The 20,153-nt window shown below is 56.1% G+C and overlaps 1 protein-coding gene across 4 annotated transcripts in view; it reads right to left on the minus strand.

The window, feature by feature from the left end:
* Positions 1 to 995: 995 nt before the first annotated feature.
* The window catches only part of BLK (BLK proto-oncogene, Src family tyrosine kinase), a 77,642-nt gene continuing 58,484 nt past the window's right edge, over positions 996 to 20,153 (minus strand). For 3 of the 4 annotated variants that reach the window (XM_032268391.1, XM_032268389.1, XM_032268390.1), the window contains 10 exons: positions 18,827 to 18,920; positions 17,838 to 17,936; positions 15,907 to 16,010; positions 11,001 to 11,147; positions 10,404 to 10,556; positions 9,065 to 9,244; positions 7,839 to 7,915; positions 4,113 to 4,263; positions 2,440 to 2,571; positions 996 to 1,691 (listed from right to left, as the gene is read on the minus strand). In XM_032268391.1, the coding sequence (XP_032124282.1) occupies positions 1,486 to 1,691; positions 2,440 to 2,571; positions 4,113 to 4,263; positions 7,839 to 7,915; positions 9,065 to 9,244; positions 10,404 to 10,556; positions 11,001 to 11,147; positions 15,907 to 16,010; positions 17,838 to 17,936; positions 18,827 to 18,920 (1,343 nt within the window). In that variant the 3' untranslated portion in view covers positions 996 to 1,485. The remainder of the gene's footprint in view (positions 1,692 to 2,439; positions 2,572 to 4,112; positions 4,264 to 7,838; positions 7,916 to 9,064; positions 9,245 to 10,403; positions 10,557 to 11,000; positions 11,148 to 15,906; positions 16,011 to 17,837; positions 17,937 to 18,826; positions 18,921 to 20,153) is intronic. The other variant, XM_032268392.1, reaches the window with a different exon arrangement.

Raw genomic sequence — 20,153 nt, forward strand, 5'->3', positions numbered from 1 at the left:
CCCCCCCCCCCCCCCCCCCCCCCCCCCCCCCCGGGCTGCTGGAGAATCCAGAGACTGCAGGTGAACAGCTATGTGGACTGCGTCCTTCCTGGCTGATGGCTGTCACCAGCACCCCTGCAGGGACTGTCCCTTCTCCGAGGTTCTCCCACCAAGGCCCCACTCTCATCCTTTGCTGCCCGGGCCTGCAGCTCACCCCCACCTCCACCCCCGTCCTGCTGCCTGTGAGCTGTGTGTGAGAGCTTTGTGCCTCAGTTTCCACCTTGGGGTGGCAAGACTCCTGCCTCGGGGCGTTCTCACAGTCAGAGGAGTCAACACTGACAAGACGTTTGCCGAGGGTTCAAGGGGAAGGAAGGGGGTGCACAGGTGGGGCCAGGGGGCTTTCGACCAGTGGGCCCAGAACGGTGGGTACAAGTCTCTGCTTTCGTCTACACCCATGGCATGTACAACACTGCAGCGAGAACCTGGATGAAGAGGTGGGCTTCAGTTAATGACACTGTATCAGTATTGGCTCATCAGTGGTAACAAATGCACCACCGCTGGCAGTTGTTAGTAACGGGGGAGATGGGCTGGATATGGAGACTGTCTACTTGCTTCCTACCTTTTTTTTTCTGTAAACCTAAGCTGCTCAAATAAAAACTGGATCCATTAAAAACAAAACGAAAACATGCAAAGTGAAGAGCCTCCATGCAGTGGGAGCCGCGCTTCGATGCCCACCGTCACCCGATCCTCCTTCCTGCACCTGGCCTTGGGGGCTGGGTTCTCATCCTGGCCGCCCCCGCAAAGCGCCGGCCCCCAGCAACAGCTCCGGGCTTTGCCCCGCACAGCGCTCCCTGCGCGGGCCCGGGCCACGGATTTATGATGCCACAGCGCCCCCTGCTGGCCCCGCTCGAGCTCCCGGAGCCCAGGCCACGCGGGACCCCCGGCTGCGCCAGGCGTGCACCCCGTGCGCGTCCTGCACGCGATGTCCGGCTTGTCACGGTAACGACATGGAAATCTCGAACGCTCGTGACTTTATTATGGAAAAGCTCCGCAGTGCCAGAGCGCAGCCTAGGCTGGGGCTGCCCCTGCTGGCGTCGGGTGGCGGGGTGGGGACCCATTCCAGCTTCTGCAGAGGCACAGGGCGAGGTCCTCGCAGGGCGCGGCGGCCTGGACGTGGCCACCGGCGGTGACTCCTCGGTCAAGGCCCAGCACTGGGGCCTTATCAGTTGCTTACTAGTCCCAAACACCTTAGGGGGCTAACTTAGTACTCGGGGTGCCCGTGCCAGGTCACTGACACAGCCCTCTTTACAAATGGGGCGGCACAGAGAGGCCGCGTAACTCACCCGAGGGCGCACAGCCGGGGAAGGAGTCTGTCCGGGCACCCCCCCTGCAGAGCTGCCTCTGCCCTCTGGTTTCCCGGTGCCTTCACTGCACGTCGGTGCTGGCACGGAACTGCGAGGTCGTCCGCGCAGCGGTGGGCACGCGTCGCCGGCGGGCTCGGGCTGGCTAGGGCTGAAGCTCGTACTGCCGCTCGGTGGCCGTGTAGAAGTCCTCCAGCACTGAATGCAGGAACTCGAAGGTGGGCCGCTCCTCGGGCCGGCTGCGCCAGCACTGGGCGATGACGCCGCGATACAGCTCCGGCGGGCAGGTGTCGGGACGCGGCATGCGGTAGCCGCGCTCCAGGCTGCGGATGACCTCGGGGTTGCTCATCCCTGCGGCAGAGGCAGAGGGGACCGCGAGCGGGGATGAGGGGCAGGGGTCCCTAGTGGGTGGGGGGCCCTGAGCGGCCCGCGGGGCACAGTGGGCCCAGACGGGGGACAGCAAGTGCCCACAGGCCCAGCCTCTAAACAATCCTTTTTATTGCTTGGGGAACGCCTAGGAAAGAGACTGCAGATTTTCTCCTGCGTGTCAGCAGGTCCTCTGCGGATGGGACCCTCCTTGTCTTGATTACTGTGACTGCCAGGGGCACAGCCAAGCCCATCACTCACAGGCAGCTGGCAGGTGCACACAGCAGCAGGTGACCCCGAGCCTGCCCAGCTGCCCGGGCCAAGCGGTCCAAGCCCTTCTGACAGGGGCTGGGGACTGGCGTCCACGATTCTGCCCACTCAGGATGGGGCTTTTGGAATCCACTATGGGTGTGATGCCAAGGTAGGCACAACCTGTCCTCAAATGAGAACAGACCACTGGGAGTAACTTTGAATTCAGGTGTACCTTTTGTCTTGATTCTAGTTTGTGGGGCTCATCACCTTTGCTGGAAGAAGGAGACACAGCCCTGTGGCCTGGAGCAATAGTGATGCAGCAGCCAGAGCTCCACCCCAGATGCCACACCTGGGTCTCCATCCCCACCCTGGGACTCACTCTGAAAAGAAGGGGGTAGCCACAGGCACGAGGACAGGACCTGCCATCAGAGCTGGCAGGGAAAGCAGGAAGCCCTCGAGAGCTGCGGAGCGAGCTGCCTACCTGGGTATGGCACCCGCCCGTAAGTGACGACTTCCATCAGGAGGACTCCAAATGACCACACGTCTGCTTTGATGGTGAAGATCCCGAAGTGGATGGCTTCTGGGGCAGTCCACTTGATGGGGAACTTGGCCCCTGCAGGAAAAGCCATGCACAGCTTTGGGAGGCCATGGCAGGTGGCCTCTACTTTTCACCCTACCCTCACCCCTACCCCTGCTCCTGCTGTCCTTCCCTCAGTCCCCCAATGTGGGGCCTTGCAGGACGGAGAAGCCAGACACAGTGGGGGAGCCAGTGCCACACATCAGGATGCATGCCAGGTGAGCGCAGAGGCATCTGCAGCACAGAAGGACAACATGGACACCAGTACCAAGCAGTCACCCACTTTGGTTCTTTAAAAAGACAATGAGTGGCCTCAATGGGCAGCCACCACATTTCCACCTGGGATGGAAGGGGCGTGTTCCGCCTCACAGGGGCCTTGTTTAATAAAGAAAACACAGCCTAGGAGAGCCATTCAAAGCTGGTGGAGCCTCCGTGAGTCCCTTCCTGCCAAATGGAAATGGCGACACTGGTACCTGGGAGGCCGCTGCGAGGAAGGACTCACATCTGGCCACCCTGTGAAGCCCGAGGTGGCTGGGCCTGGCCAGCACTTGGAGCAGGCCTCAGGGTCTGGCACTTCTTGGTCTCCCCAGCAAGGCTGAGTTCCCGAGAGAGCAAGCCATATCCTGTCTGCTTGTCACTCATATGTGAAGCGAATACAGCTTGCTTGCTTGATAAATGTGTGTGATCACTTCAGATTCTCTTGTGAAGGAGATTTCCACCTCAGTTATATTCATGGAGTAAGACAGAGGGCTCTGTGGAGATTCTAATTCACAGAATAAGACAGAGTGCTCCGTGGAGCCCCTGATTCAGAAGGTTTGCTGCTCATGCATGAGAGCCGTTTCCCGCAGTGTGCTCTGGGAAAGCACACTTCTGTGGAAGGTTAATAGTTGCTACATAAAAATAGTATCTGGGACTGGGCACAGTGGCTCACGCCTGTATCCCAGCACTTTGGGAGGCTGAGGCAGGCGGATCACCTGAGGTCAAGAGTTCAAGACTAGCCTGGCCAACATGATGAAACCCCGTCTCTACTAAAAATACAAAAATTAGCTAGGTGTAGTGGCTCTTGCCTGTAATCCCAACTACTTGGGAGGCTGAGGCAGGAGAATTGCTTGAACACAGGAGGCGGAGGCTGTAGTGAGCCAAGATTGTGCCACTGCACTCCAGCCTGAGTGACAGAGACTCCATCTTAAAACAAAAAACAAAAAACAGTATTTGGAGCTCAAATTAGTTTGGAAGGCACTAGGTGAGGCAAACATAAACGGTTCCTTTGCTGCAGGACTTCTCAGTGCCTTTAATATGTTGATATACACTGGGAATCTCCAAGGCACGGAGGGGGTGTACTACTGTTTCTCCAAACCTACCTTATCCTAAAACTGTTCCTCCATGGGAGGTCTTAGTGCTCTACTATGCTGCTGAACACATTGGGGAAGTGAAAGAAATGCTGATGCAGAGTTGTGGAAACCGTCTAGCCCGCGGGTGTCTTCCCTCAGGGCTGTGCTGGGAGGAATTAAGGGGGCTTTGGGGGGCTGGGGAAGGTAAGGGCTCAGGTTTCCCTCGTGGTTGGGGGCTGTACTCACCCTCCTGGGCCATGTATTCACTGTCGATGATCCGAGCCAAGCCAAAATCAGCAATCTTGCAGCACAAGGTCTCAGACACCAGGATGTTAGCCGCCCGCAGGTCGCGGTGGATGGAATTCATGCGCTCGATGTACGCCATCCCTTCAGCAATCTGAGGGAACAGGCACACGGTGAAGGACATCATTGGGGCCTCCACACCAGGACCGAGCCCACCCTGTGGCCCCTGCACAGCCCCTGTGGGCTGCTGGGGAAGGAGCTGCTTCTTGGGCAGAGTAGAAAGTTGGCTATGCTGCTCCTCAGCTGAATAAACCCCTCTCCTAGAAGCCCAGAACGGCAGTGACGTGGGCATCAGAGACACTGGGGCTACCTGTGCTCCTTCCCCTCCTCATTTTCCCTCAACACAGCTGTGTCCAAGGTCTGCAGAGGTAGAAGGCAGAAGAACACAGACAGGAGAAAAGGAGAGGGAGGGAGAAAAGAAGAAAGGGAAGGAAGGAGACGGGGAGCAGGAGACAGGGACAGGTGACTCTTCCCGGCTGGCTGGAAGCACAGCTCCTGGAGCTGGGAGCCCTTGGTTGGAGTCGCTGACCTCCAGAAAGCTGCTTAACCTCCCTGAGGGGCCACAGTCCTGACCTGGAACGTGAGGGATGTGGTCTTCAGGGTGCGGGGTTGAGGCAAGCATTAGACGAGGTGACTTGTGACTGAGGACCTTGCCCAACACCTGCCTCATGGGGGCACCCAGGGAGCACTGGCAGATCTGGGTGGACAGAAACCCTGAGGAAAGCAAGCCTCGTCTCTCCTCCCCAGCTCACCAGCCTGGGCCACGGATAGCAGCTTGTGCTGCTTGGTGCCTTGTAGCTGAGGAAACTAAGGCTCTGTTCACTCAACCAATGGATGAAGAAACTAAGGCAGACAGAAAACAGAGAGCACATTTACCTCATCAGACTTGCGATTGCAAGAAGCCGGCACTAGAATTGATCCCACTTCTCCTTATTCTTGCATTTCATTGGTTTATCCATGAATCCATCCATCTATCCATGCATTCAACTCATCCTTCCATCCATCCATCCATCCATCCATCCATCCCTCCCTCCATCCATTCATCTATCCATCTATCCATCCATCCATTCATCTATCTATACATGATCCATCCATCCATCCATTCATGCATCCATGTATCTACCCATCCTTCCACCCATCCCTCCATCCATCCATCCATCCATCCATTCATTCATCTATCCATGTATCCATCCATGTATCCATTCATCCATACATCCATTCATGCATCCACCCATGCATCCATCAATTCATCCATCCATCCATCCATCCATCCATCCATCCATTCATCTATCCATGTATCCGTCCATGTATCCATTCATCCATGCATGCATCCATGCATCTATCCATGCCTCCATCTATGCATCCATCAATCCATCCATCCATCCCTCTATCCATCCATGCATCCATCCATCCATCCATCCATGCATCCAACCATCCATCCATTCATCCACCTACCCATCTATCCAGCCGTCCATCTATCCATTCATCCATCCATGCATCCATCTCATCCATCGATTCATCCATCCGTCCATCCATCCATCCATGCATCCATCCATCTATGCATGCATCCATGGATCCATGCATCCATCCATCCATGCATCCATCCATCCATGCATCCATCCATCTATGCATGCATCCATGGATCCATGCATCCATGGATCCATGCATCCATCCATCCATCCATCCATCCATCTATCATCCCCTTGCTATACCATTCAATCAGTGCACATTTATTAGTATGGGACTGTGGGGAATATAAAACTGAGTACTAAATATATCAGGGCAGCATCTAACAGCACTCATTCTGATAACTAATATTTATTGAGCAGTACCAGAAATATGTATTTTAAAAATGTTGAGTATGGCTCAGCTCAGCTTTCACGGGCAAAGGAGACAGAGGGGTGGCTAGGCATGGGGCACAGGGACCAGGGCCATCTGGCTGCAAAGTGGGGCCTGTGGGATTGTGGTTGCAGGGGTCTTGTGGGGTTGGCCAGTTCGGGCCTTGAGACTTTGCATTTCATCCTATAGAGTAAGAAAAGAAGAGCCCAGAAGGGCAGGCCGTGTGTCTGCTCGTGTGCGAGTTTGCATGTTTGTGTGTGAGTTTGTATGTATGTGAGTCTGTTTGTGTGTTACTGTGTGAGTTTGTGTGTGTGAGTCTCTGTGTGAGGCTGTGTGTGAGGCTGTGTGTGTGCGTGTGTGTGTGTGTGTGTGTGTGTGTGTGTGTGTGTGCGCCTGGAGAGCCTCTGGCATGGTCAGCATGTGGTTAGAGGCTTCCTATCTGGAAGGTTCTGATTTTCTGACTCCTCACCCCCAGCTCTGTGACCACATCCAGGTATTAAACTCAGATGGGATTTTCACATCCTTTGCCTCTGGTTCACCCAAGATTTCCCAAGGGGGTGTCGTGGGGACTGAATAAGAGACAGTGGAGGGTGAGGGAAGGAAGGGGAAAGGAAAAAGAATCAGTGGGCAGGCTTATCGCTGGCCTGGGGTTTGAAGCCCATCACCAGCACTCATTTTCCAAAACCATCTCGCCAGCCTGCCCAGACGGCTCTCTGCCCACCTCAGTGGAAAAAGGCGTTGTGGCATCAGTTCCTGCAGTGGGGCTCCTGGGTGAGTCTGGGTGATGGGGGAGGGCTGATGTGGGTGGTAGGTGGGAGGGTTTCCTCTCGGTGGCTGGCGGGTGTGTGTGCACCCAGGTGTGTGCCTCACAGGCTGACCACAGAGAGAAACGTTTCTGCTGAGAGTTCCAGTTTTAACAGGGCCACCAGATGTGCTTCCTGCCAGCTAGAGCTCTCGCCTCCACACCCTCGCCTCCACTCTGCTCTTCACCTCATGGAGTCTGGAAGGTTCTGCATGTGAATGTGAGGGCCAGTCCAGGGTAGCCAAGGAGGCCCAGCACTCGTAATTTCCTGGTGGCAGAAGGGGGGGTGGTCCTCCAGGGCTCAGAGAAGTCACGTCCCTGGCACTTGTGTGTGGCCCAGGCCTGCCCATCAGCCTGGGGTCGATGCCAGGGCTGGGCAAGGGCTGAGGGCCCCTGGGGTGGGAGGCACGTTTTCAGTGACCTCCTACTGGAGACGTCTGTGGGTACCATCTAAGGAAGGGGTGAGGTCACCACAGAACACCCTCACTGCGGGTCCAGTGGAACTCTCACTGACCCTGTGTGTTCCCATGATGCCCATTCACCCTTGCTTCCCTCGGAACAGAACAGCCTCGTTCCATCACAGCTGCCCGGGACGAAGGCTTCATGGCCCAGGCTCCCTCGATGCTGCGTGGGGCAGGAGGCACAGCAGCCCGGGCATGCAGGTGCAAGTGCAGTGGGTGACCTTGGAGACGTGTGCCTAGAGGAAGGTGGCCTTCCGTGCACCTGACTTCCCCTGCTGGCTGAGGAGAGGATGGGGTGCTAAGACATAAGCGGCCATTGTCGGCAGAAAGTGGCACCCTGAGATCTCAGCAGGTGGGAGAACGTGGAGGGACTGCCCACGTCCTGATGTTTACACATCTAAGCTCTTATGACTTCAGGCTTTCTCTTCCTCACAGTCCAGCCTAACTCTAACTGCTACAACCTCTGAATCATTGATGTTGTTAAGCCCCAGGGCTGGGAGGAGGAGAGGGCCTCGGGAAGTCAGAGGGCACATGCCGCCCCTCCTCTGCACTTGGTCCTTCACCAACCTGGGCCGACATGTCGATCAGCCTTGGGAGTGACAATCTGTTCCCTTCATCCGTCTTCAAGAAATCCAGCAGGCATCCTAAGAAAAGAGAAGCTGCAAGTAGCCTTCTGCAAAGTGCCCACCCCTGGCGGTGCCGGCCTCTCCCAGCATGAGCATTTCCCACGGGGGTGTGAAGTGGGAGTTTGCACCCTCAGATCTCTTGGTGCAGCAGGAACGACCTACCTGCTGCTGTCAAGTGCCTTCCCCTTCACAAAATGCCAGGCTCAGCACCCCAGGAGGTAGCACATATACCAGCAGCTGCCCAGCAGTTAGGTTTCAGCCAGGTGCAGGACCTGTCTGAGGTCACCCGGAGGGGAGCTGGGAGGAGAGCCCCAGTTCTGACTCTACGGTTGACGCCCCTCTTGTCTTTTCCCCCATGTCAGCCTCGCTCCCTTGATCCCTGTTGGCAGACACGCTCTGCCTCTGAGGACCAGGCATCAGCAAGAAAGCACCAGAGGGAGAGAACTACCCCCAGGTTTGGCGCAGGGGACAAATGCAGCTCCCCTGGAATCCGAGCGTTGGGAGGGATGAGTGCTTGCCTTAGGGGCAGGCTGGAGGCGCCCCCAGCACAGTCTCAGACTGGGGCCCCCTTGGGGACAGTTGTTAGGGAGCTGTATTAGATGGGCAGGTTAGGATCATACAGGGGCAGTGTGTGGTCAGGGTCACAGGAGGGGTGAGAATGTCAAAGGCTCAGCCCGATCCCAGGCCTCCTGCCCCGTGAGAATTTGGCCATGCTGGGGACCTCAGAGGCCATTGAGCCCAACCTCTCTGGCCATCCTTGTAAAATATTCACACAGTTGTAAAAGGCTCCCCGACCAGGAAGCAGTAGACCTGGGTGTAGCATGGTCCCTGCACAGCTGGCCTGGGGCTCCTTTGACTTGGCAACGCTCTGTCCCTCCCAGCAGGCACCAAAGAGTGCTGGGCACAGAGGATGCACTCCAGAGATGCTGGCTGAGCTGCTCCTGGGCAGAGGACGTGGCTCCGTCAGAACCACTTTGCCCTCCCGTTTCTCACCCTCCCTCCGTCCCTCCGGGCCCCCATGCCACGCCGTGCCCTAGGTCTGCAGGATGCTGGCTAACAGCTGTCTGTGGAGACCCCCTGGCCTGGGGAACCCGCTGTCGCAATCCCCTCCTCCTGCTAAGATCACCCTCCTGCCTCGCTCTGAGGACGCAGCTCTGCGGGCCCCACCTCTGGCCATGTACTCGGTGACAATGTAGATGGGCTCCTTGGTGACCACAGCGTAGAGCCGGACCAGCCGCTCGTGCTGCAGGGTCTTCATCACGTTGGCCTCGCCCAGGAAGGCTTCTGGACTCATGGCTCCCTCCTTCAGTGTCTTGATGGCCACCTTCATGTTGTTTTTGTAGTAACCTGAGCCCGGGGGGAAAGAAGAAACCGCTCAGAAGACAGAGACCTTGCTTGGAGGTGATCGCTTAACCAAAATCGGGGTAAGTGCCCAGGAGCCAGCCCATTCCAGGTGCCAGAGCTGGAACGTGCAGCTCCGGAGGCCGTGGTCGCGTGGGGCCCACCTTGTGTCCCAGGCCCCTACCGTACGGGGCCTCAGGCAATGGAGGAATGTACCCTGCTTGGGGTCCATTTCGCCTCTCTGCCCCACACCCAAGGTCTGTGTTCTTCTGTCCTGCAGGTAACCTGCCCCTTTCCCAGCCCTCCCCTATGTAATGAGTCTCTTCTATCACACAATGGCTCCTTGATGAAAATAGCACACAGCGGGGGGAAACCTGGGCAGGAGGAAGGGGAGTGGGGGTCTCCTTCCTTCTGAAGCCCCATGGCGGACCTGTCTCAGTCCTTAAACTACCTGTATCTCCACGCTCTCCCTGCACTCCAGGAAGTCCCTGTGCACCCTGAAGGGCCAAAGACAACTCTACTCGCCTTTCTAGAGGATCTGGGACTTGCCAGGGACCTGGGCACAGCTCTTGCCAAAGGCACCTTGGGTATCAGCCCCAGGCAATGGAGGACTCGTGGACCAGTCCAGGGATAAAACGGAACACGAGTTTCATATTCTGGTAGGCAGCGGATGGGGCAGGTGTCAGCAGCAATGGAAACGTGAGGACCCCGGGCCTGGAGGTTCCGTGACTTGGCCGAAGTCCCACAGCTGCCCCAGCGTGCACTCAGACCCTGGAACCTCATGGCTCAGCACCTTGAACCTCCTGTTTCCATCTGGGTAATGGAAAGCTAAGGGGAGTTAGCACCATTGCAGCTCAATGAAAAAGCCAGGTGCAGGCAGAGAACGAGGGAGGGAGTGACCTGGGGCTGGGAGAGCTGGGTTCTCTTCCTGCTTTGCCACCACAGTAAGTGACCCAGCTGTTACAACACAGCTCCGAACCTCCTCCGGCTCCTTTGTAAAATGGGTGTCCTTGCCTCTGTCCTCGCTCCCTCCCAAGTCTTCCAGGGGAGGGATGACACTCTATAAAAATACTGAAGCTTCAGCCTTCCACAGTCACTTCTGGACTCAGGATGCATTGTGCGTGGAACGCAGGGGAGAAGGACTCCCGCATGTGCTCACACTTACCCATCCAGACGTCGCCAAATTGTCCAGACCCGAGTTTCCTGACCAGCTTGAGAGACTGCCTGGGGATTTCCCATTCATCCTGGGCCCAGGGGTTCTGCGGGGCCAGGCCCACACAGGGCAGGGTCAACCTCTGGCAGACACCATCCGCCTTCTCTGCATTAGGAAAGAAAAGATAGGGCTGGGGGTCACCAGAGCAGCCAGGCTTTCTCTTGGGAGCCGTGTTGCTCCTAGCTGGGCCCCTCACTCCCCCAGCCACCCCAACCCCCCTGCATGGGCGTGTGCACACACCTGCTCACACGCACACACACTTAGCTCTCTCTCTTTGCACAAAGCAGGGCATGCTATCTGTAAAACTGACCTGCTCACTCTAAGACAGAAAATACTTGCTGCTTTCTAAGGGGTTCCCTGCTGAGCCAGGAGAGGGTGTTAGGGCCACCAATTCATAGTGCTGAGACCTGCTACCTCCTTAGGTCTAGCTTTGGGATGATCTTCCCTTCCCCCAAGGTGGCACCAATGACCCACACAATTGGGGATCTTAGCGAGAGACACAGGGGCTCTTGGCACAAGTCCCCACGCGCACTGCCCACCCCGTCTTACTAGAATAGTGCTGCACCAGGGCCTGCAGCGAGGGGAAGGTGATCCGGGGGGAGATGTAGTAGCCCCCCTCATCCAGGGAGCGGATCTTATAGTGCTTGATCAGCTCCCCCTGGGCGGTGACATCCTTCACAGACAGGCAGAAGGCACCTGCAGGGTTCATGGAGACACACGCACAAGGAGTAAGGCATGAAACAGAGGACTGGGATTTGGGCCTCATCTTAAAGCTTGACAAAAGTTCCCCAGTGCTGTCCTCCACTGTCACCACTCCCACCACAAGTTCCCTCGCCCTGCATCTCAAACTCCACGCTGTCGGAAGCCTTTCCTGTAAGCTCCGCCTGACTCTGACCTTGACATCCCCCCCATGTCCCCCAGGGAATCAGCCAGGGGATCACAGAGCTCTGTGGCAGGCAGGACATTTTCTCAGTAATCATGTGGGTCCCCACTTGGGCACCTGGTCACTCGGGGACCCTTTGCCAGGGACTACTGAGAAATCTAGTCTCGATGCAGGGACTAGGAGCTTTATTTTCTGGCTAAGGAGGATGTCTCTTACTCCTACAGGCAGACAGCCAATCACAGCTGCAAGTACCCATGTCCATGGTGGAGAGCGTAATGAGCTATTCCCAGGGGCTCTGTTCAAATTCATTTGCTGCCTGTTACATGAACCTATCATTTTGTCTTCTGGCTTAATGTTTTCCTGCAGGCAAGTGGCAGCAGATGTTAAGGGTTAAGGACAATTTAAGAGGTAAGAGTTTCCCGATGAGAAGCGTTTTTCCATGAGCTTGATGTTTTTATAAAATGCGTCTGTCCAGCTACCTGGGTACCATGACCCCACCCTCCCCTCACCCATTATTTGGGAGATGGGGTTGCTGGGGCCCGGCAGAGTTCTCAGCAGGCCATTGGGGCCTACTGGGAGCAGTACCACGCCTCTCCGCCAGGGGTCAGGCACGGAGCCTCGTTCTTGGTGTGGACGTTGGTTTTCCGCGGTCCCGTTTGACTTAAGGCTCTTTCCTTTCCTGTCCATTCCTCCACCTCAACCCCCTCCTCCCCTCCAGTTTCCCTCAGCCAGTGTGCCTCTCTCTCATCACCTACCTACAAAAGGACGCCCAGAGGCGTGCACCAACCCAGCCCATGCCCCCAACCCGAGCCTCAGCCAGGATGCTGCAGGCTCTCCTCCCACCCCTGCCCAGCTGCAGCTGTGCCCCCAGTCTGTAAGGAACCCAAGGCTGGCCTTAGGGAGTTCATTAATCAAGGGCTTTCTCCCTATTTTGTAGGCTGCATCTGTGTCAGATGTCTCAGGTGATGAGCCCAGGAGCCTGCTCTCCAGGCAGTGATGTTGGCCAAGCTCACTGACCTAAAGGCCACTCTCACTAACCTGGGCTGCACTGAGGCCCTGTCCCTGATGGCTTCTGACAATTCTGTCTCCTTCTTAAAGAGGACCTCAGATCCTATCAGCTTCAGGTTCACAAAACCTGGACCCCCTGCCTCTGTAGTATGTCTGGACTGCCCTGGGCAAGCAGGGGCTGGCTCTGAGATGATGATGTCTCAGCACTGAAGGACTGCCTGATGCTGAGCTGGGAAGCCAGTCTGTCCTCACATAGACACCAATAAACTGAGGCTTGACAGGCTCAGGGACACCGTGGAGGCCACAAGGGGTAGGACTCTTTCCCCTGCTTCCATCCCTGTCTTGAATCACTGCTGTTGCTCCCAGATACAGACAGGGCTTGCTTTGTAGTTGTGTATGTGTGCATATGTGTGTGTGAGGTGTGTACATATCCTGCCCCTTTCCCACCCCTCCCCTATGTAATGAGTTTCTTCTGTCATACGATAGCTCCTTGATGAAAATAGGTACACAGCTGGGGGTAACCTGGGCAGGAGGAAGAGGCGTGGCTGCATATGTGCACATGCGCATGTGTATGTGTGCAAGTGCATGTGTTCATGTGTGTGCATATGTGCATGTGTGTGCGTGTGTGTGCTTGTATGTGTGTGCATGTGTGTGGATGAGTGTGCATGTATGCATATGTGCATGTGTATGTGCATGTGTATGCATGGTGTGCACATATGCCTATGTATGCAGGTGCATGTGCACATGTGTGTGTGCATGTGTATGTGTATGCATGGTGTGCGCACATGCCTGTATACACACATGTGTGTATGTGTGTGCATGTGTGCATGTGTGTGCATGTGTATGTGTATGCATGGTGTGCACACACGCCTGTGTATGCACATGTATATATGAGTGTGTACATGTATACATGTGTGCATGTGTATGTGCATGTGCTGAGGTGATGATGGTTGAACAGTCCTGCAGCCCTGGTCCCATCTGGCCAGTTCCCAGCTTGGACTGGCTTCCTGGGGTAGACATGGACAGGAAAAGATGTGAGACTCATAGAGAACCCCCTCTTCCTCCACACCAGATGGGGCGGGTGGCAGGGCTTTCACATCAGAGGGCACCTTAGCAATAGGCAATGGTTGAAATATCATTTCTAGGGTGACATGACATGATGTTTGGGATTTGCTTTGAAAGAACAGGGGTGGAGTGGGGGATACAGATGAGACACGACTGGCTCAGTTGGTAACTGTTGGAGCTCGGTGTTGGGTACCAGGGTTCCACTGAACTATTTCCTCTACTTCTGTGTATGTTTGAAAGGCTCTGCACCAACAATCAAACGTTTATGTCATCTCCAGTGACTCCCAAATTGTTTCTTGGACAGAGGTGCTCTGCCACAAAAACGGAATAGTGACAATATCCAATATGCATCTAAATATAAAATTTATATATCTATGTGTATGTATACGTATGTATATGTATATATAAAATGTTATACAGGCATTGGTGCATTCCAAGAAATCCTGCACAGAGCACCCCAGTTTTCCAATGGACCCTCCTGCTCCCCAGCCTGGTCCTGGCCGTTAGTGGGCCTCAGGATCTCCCCAGAGAGCCACAGGGTGCTATGACTGCTTTCTATACTCTGGTTTCCACTCTCTGGCTGCTGTCCTTGAGCCACAGATGAAATCAAGGGACAGCCCAAGGGTGCTCCCACCAGGCAACACTGCCATCCATTCTCATTGCCCCAACCACAGGGAACCAAACTCATATTCCAGTCACTCTCTCTTCCTTCTCTCCTCTGATGTCACTGTCACCATCTCCTCTCCTGTTAAAATTGGCCACGAGGCTGTAGCCAGTCCCTGTGGACAGCTTCCTGATGAGCAAAGCATTCTTCATGTTGTGTGGGAAGTCCCTGGATCACCCTAGCTTGCCACATTGTAGAGCCTGGGAAGCCTCTCAGCCTCTTAGATGATGTGGCCACTGGTGCTCGGGCTCTGATGCTTATGGCTGGCCTCTGGCAAGTCATTTCCTGTTTCAGGGGCTCACTTTGCCTGTCTGTCAAATGGATTAGTATCTTACAGATGAAAAGCTAGTGGCCAGTGAAAACCAGGGACCATAATAGAGTTCAATGCAACACATGCATTAACGGCCCAGACTGGAAACAACCCAATACCCACAGCATAAGAATGGCTAACTTGGCTCTGGACGGGTCACACCCGAGATTCTGTAGCAACGAACATGAACAGGCTTACCATCCCAGCCACGTGCATGAATCTGTTACAGGCTGAATCATGTGTGCTCCCAATTCCTATGTGAAAGTCCTACCCCTCAGTCCTGAGAATGTGGCCATATGTGGAGACAGGGCTTTAAAGGGGTGATTAAGGTAAAATGAGTTCGTATGGGTGGGCCCTAATCCAGTGTGACAGGTGACCTCATAAGAAGAGATTAGGACACAGACACACTCGGAGTGACGGCCACATGAGGACATGGAGAAGTCGGCCGTCTGCAAGCTGAGGAGAGAGGCCTCGGGAGGGACCAGTGCTGCCGACACCTCGGTCTTGGACTTCAAGCCTCCAGAGCTGTGACATAAACTTCTGTCGCGGAAGCCACCCAGTCTGCGCAACTTTGTTACAGCAGCCCAGGAAACTAACATAGAATCTCACAAACACTGCTGAGTGACAGGAGCAAGTCACACAGAAACAAACACAGTGATTCTATCTGCATAAAGCTAAGAAACAGACAAGACCTGGTGGCAAAACCACAGAAAAGTGAGGAAGGGTTTCCACCCGAGTCAGGACAGCGGGGAGCTCCTGGGAGTGGGGGTTGAATCCAGAGGAGCCCAAGTCAGGAAGTGAGGGGGGCTCCTGGTGGTCTGAGAGGCTCTATCTCTTGGCTGTGGTTACACAGGGATTTGTGTATTATTACCCTATATAATTTAGAATGACGCACTCATACTTCATGCAAGCTTTGTATATGTTTTCTGTTTTACGCCAAAAAACATTAGGAAAGAAAGAAAGCAAATGACAGAGAAAGCAAGAAAACCCCTGAGGGTAGTGCAAAGTCTTGCGCAGTCATCAGTGGATTTGAACTCGTCAGTGTCTAGACTGGACTGGGCTTCCCACAATCACTCCCCCTTCCCTTACATCAGGCACAGGCCACGTCCTAACCTAGGCTGCCTGCAGCCTCTGGCTGAGATAATCTCCAAGGATTCTTTGAGCTCCCCCAATCCTTGATTCCAAAGTAGCTGGTGGTTGAGGGCTCAGCGATCCCCCTGTCCCGGCCCCCACTGGCCTTGGTGTTCCTGCTGACCAGGCAACATGGCCAGTCTGGCATGGGGCCACCCACGTCCACCTGGCTTCCCATGCCCGGGTGCTTTCCAGCCTGGACAGGGAGGACTGCTTTTGTGGACAGCCCCCACGTCAACGCCTGGGCAGGGCCTGAATTGGGAGGGGGACAGGCCTGGAAGCTGCTGGTTCTCCTGGCAGTCACCCCTTCCCCTCTCACTCCAGGGCCAGGCCTCTGGAGAGGGCCTCTCGGGATGCACAGGGCAGGGAGGGTGGGCAAGGCCACCACGCCTACCTTTGTTGGTTTCACTCTCTCTGATGAGAAAGGAGCCGGCCTTGTTGACTGGAGCCAGAAGCTGCCTCTCCGCCTCCTTGCGGCTCAGTGATCTAAAGAACCACCTAGAAAACAGCAGGAACTGGCGAACCTCAGAGCAGCCCTGCTCCTCAGAGTATCCCCACTGAGCCTCCCTCCTGCGCTGCCCACCCCCAAGAAATAAAGTCTAGCATTTCTGCTCCCAAGTCGGCCCTGAGCTGCTGCTCCCCACACTGGGATGGAGTCACCGCCCTCTGTCCCCCTGCCCTTCCCGTCCTTCCTGTCAGCCCTGGACTCACTGTTTCCTGCAACGAAACAGGGACACTATTTGGGTGACTTTTGATAATCTTGCTTTGGAAAAATGCACCTGCTCACTCTTTCCAAAGCACAGCTGCGTATCACAGGCACACACCTGCCTCCTTGCCGCCCAAGCTCTGAAAGAGGCAAACTGCCGAGACTCGCTGAGCAGGGACCCCAGCATGTCCCCTTCAGTATGGGGTTATTACATGTGGGAGAGCCCCATGGTTCCCCACACCATTCTGGGGAAAGATGCAGGGTGGGGATTCATTGTTGCTGGGCCCCAGTCCTCAGGCAGAGCTGGGCCCTGTGAACGGATTTGTGGGGGCCCTGGCTGGCCGAGTCCGACATTCCCAGTGCCATAGGGACATGGGGGAGGAGGGGCTGCAGAATTAGAAGGCTGGGATCCTGCTCTCCTGTTAGTCGGTTCTGAACAAGCCACCCTCCTGGGAGCCTCCGAGGCTAAGCTCCGAGTCCTGCTCGTGGAGGATACAGGGGAGGGTTTGTGGTCACAGTGCCTCCCTGTTAGCCTGCGAGGCCATCAGACATGGGGGACGGTTCCATCTATGGAAGCCAGGAGAAGAACCACTCTTGTTTAGCTGGGAAGAGCAGCTTGCTCAGTGTCACACAGTGGCCTGCTCAGTGTCTCAGTGTCACACAGCAGCCTGCTCAGTGTCACACAGCGGTCTGCTCAGTGTCTCAGTGTCACACAGCAGCCTGCTCAGTGTCACACAGCGGTCTGCTCAGTGTCTCAGTGTCACACAGCGGCCTGCTCAGTGTCTCAGTGTCACACAGCAGCCTGCTCAGTGTCACACAGTGGTCTGCTCAGTGTCTCAGTGTCACACAGTGGCCTGCTCAGAGTCACACAGCAGCCTGCTCAGTGTCACACAGTGGTCTGCCCAGTGTCTCAGTGTCACACAGTGGCCTGCTCAGAGTCACACAGTGGCCTGCTCAGAGTCACACAGCGGCCTGCTCAGTGTCACACAGCGGCCTGCTCAGTGTCACACAGCAGCCTGCTCAGTGTTTCAGTGTCACAAAGTGGCCTGCTCAGTGTCTCAGCGTCACACAGCGGCCTGCTCAGCGTCACACAGCGGCCTGCTCAGCGTCACAGAGTGGCCTGCTCAGTGTCACACAGAGGCCTGCTTAGTGTCACACAGCGGCCTGCTCAGTGTCACACAGTGGTCTGCTCAGTGTCTCAGTGTCACACAGCGGCCTGCTCAGAGTCACAAAGTGGCCTGCTCAGTGTCTAAGTGTCACACAGTGGTTTGCTCAGTGTCACACAGCAGCTTCCTCAGTGTCACACAGTGGCCTGCTCAGTGTCTCAGAGTCACAAAGTGGCCTGCTCAGTGTCTAAGTGTCACACAGTGGTTTGCTCAGTGTCACACAGCAGCTTCCTCAGTGTCACACAGTGGCCTGCTCAGTGTCACACAGTGGTCTGAACGAGTCACCTGCAGCCAGCAGAGGGGCCTTTCCAGCAGAGCTAATTTCCTGTTCCCTCTTTGCTGGCGCCTGCGGGCTCCCTGGTCAGTCCCATTCTGGCCCTGCCCTGCCTAGCAGCCCAGGGAGCAGAGACAGTGACTGCACCTTGGCTCCAGGGGGCTTCCCGGGCCACCTACCTCTCCACTTCCAGGCTCTCCACTCGGGCCACGAAGTTGCTGGGCACATAGCCTTCTCTTCCTGTGACGAGCGACTTGGCCAGCCACCAGGCTCCAGTTCTAGCGGAAGCAGGGGAAACAGAGCTGTGATCATGGCCCCTGTGGGCCCATCTCTGGGCAGCTCCCAGACCTCCTCAATGCCACCTCTCCCTGGAAGGCAGAGAATCCGCAGAGGTAGACAGTACGGCAGGCGGGAAGGGGCTGTGCCCGCTGCTCTGTGGTATGGTGGGTATCTGGGTAAGCTCTAGGGGGAAGAGCTTGTCTATACAGCCTGACCAGCCCAAGAGGACCCAGGGATCGGGCCAGCAGCCTTCCTCCTGATGAATGGGACGTGTTCGGAGCTTGATGAGGGACTTGGGACAGGCTTGAGGAAAACACAGTCGGGCGGCCTATATAGGATCAACAGTCAAGACTTTCATGAGCTTGGCTCAAGGTCACTGCAGAACTTCAAGAACAAAATCAGCCCCTCAGAGCTCCACGGGACAAGCCTGGTCACCCAGAGAGCGGACCTAGATGGAGTTTCTGAGAAGGACACGGAAATGAGCTAAAGCAGGATGGGTGTGTGTAATCCATGTGGGTGTCTGTCCTGAGAAGGAGACAAATATGGACACGACTGACTTAAATGCAAGGCTCTCAAGGAACAGCCAGACTGGCCTGCATAAAGGACAAGATCCACACGCCCGAAGGAGTCATGGGGGCTGCATGGAGGTGGTGGCATGGAACGTGGGTTTTGAAGGATGAGCAGGAAGTTGCGAATGGAAACCACTTCACCAGAAAGACTCTGGAGAGGAGGACAAAAGAGCCAAGTTCAAGAAAATGCTGGGGCCAGGGATGGGAGCAGGGCAATGGAGAAGATTTCTGGGGTCAGCCATGGAGGATGTGGCGGGCAGAGGAGGGAGGGATGTGGCAGAAGTCCTGCAGGGACAGGGGATAGTGTCCTGGAGCCTCACCCCTTCAGGACCTGTAGCTTCTCCCCCTTCAGCATCTGCAGGTCCCGGTCATTCACGGCGGCGTAGTCATAGAGGGCTACCGCGAAATGCTCGTCTGAAAAGATGGAGGGAGGGATGACCACCGCCCGGGCCCCCGAGAGGGAGGGCGGGGCTGGGGTAAGCCTATGATGGGAGCAACCTCTGGCTACCAAGAGGGATGGGCTTCTGCTTGCCCATGCTGGAGATGATGCTCTCATCCAGAACGGGCCCCCACCCCTGCCTGGGACCCCACCTGTGACCCCACCAGGACAGGCTGCCCCGAGAGCCCATCCTGTCCTCCTTTCTGGACCCACTAAGAAGCCCTGTGGCCTGGGCAGGGCGTGTGTGAGGGCGCTGATGGCCAGAGGTCAGCACAGGGAGGCAGCCACTACCAGGCTGGTGGCCTCAGGCCCACACCGGGAGCCAGTGCTGGCAGTCCCTCATCTTCTTATCCCACACCTGCTCTCAGAGGCCTGTGAGCGCCTCTTGTCCTTTTCCTCCTTTGCCTCCTCCCGCCTCTGTGCCCAAGAGGGGTGGTCTTGCCACGTGGCAGCTGGAGCCCTGGCCCCCCCACTGTCTGTGCCCGAGACCTGCCACACTGCCTGTGGCTGCCAGTGCCCCATGGATCCCCTGACTTGCTGGCGGGCCCTGGATGGAAGGGGCAAGAGGGCTCAGGAGCTTGGAGCACCGTTTTCAAATGAGTACCTCTGTGATGAGGGCTCTCTGCACAGCCCTGGGAGCCACAGGACCCACCTGGTGAAGGTCACCTGGAGAGCACTTAGCTTCCCTGGGTGAGGTGGCTCAGCTCTGTCACTGAGCTGAGGGGTGTGACCTTGGGCTGGTCACTTCTTCTCAGCAGGAAAGAGGGGGTTGGAATAGGCGACAGTGGTTCCCTGAAGTTTTAAGATCCAAGTTCTGCTCAGAGTGTGACAGATTCTGAGCTTTCCCAGGGAAGGAGTTGCGTCTACCCATTGTTACCCCTTCGCCATTCCTGGGACAGACTCTCGCCCTGTGTGCTGAATGCCCAGTGCACGTGGCGTGAGCAGGTTAATGGGTGCGACCCAGGCTGCGTGAGGCAGCCTTTCCCCATGTTGTGTGGACGTGGATGAGGAGGAGGCTGCGGGAGGTCACTGTGAACAAGGCAACCTCCTGGGAGTCCCGAGGGTGGAGCCTCTGGCCCAGGAAGGCCAAGATCATTCCCTACGGCATCCAGCAGGCTGGCCCACCACAGCAGAAGTGGAGTCTGGGGACTGGGCGCAGTGGCTCATGCCTGTAGTCCCAGCACTTTGGGAGGCTGAGATGGGAAGAT

Source organism: Sapajus apella, unplaced genomic scaffold (assembly GCF_009761245.1).
Source record: "Sapajus apella isolate SASKATOON/1434 unplaced genomic scaffold, GSC_monkey_1.0 scaffold180, whole genome shotgun sequence".
Lineage (NCBI taxonomy): Eukaryota > Metazoa > Chordata > Mammalia > Primates > Cebidae > Sapajus > Sapajus apella.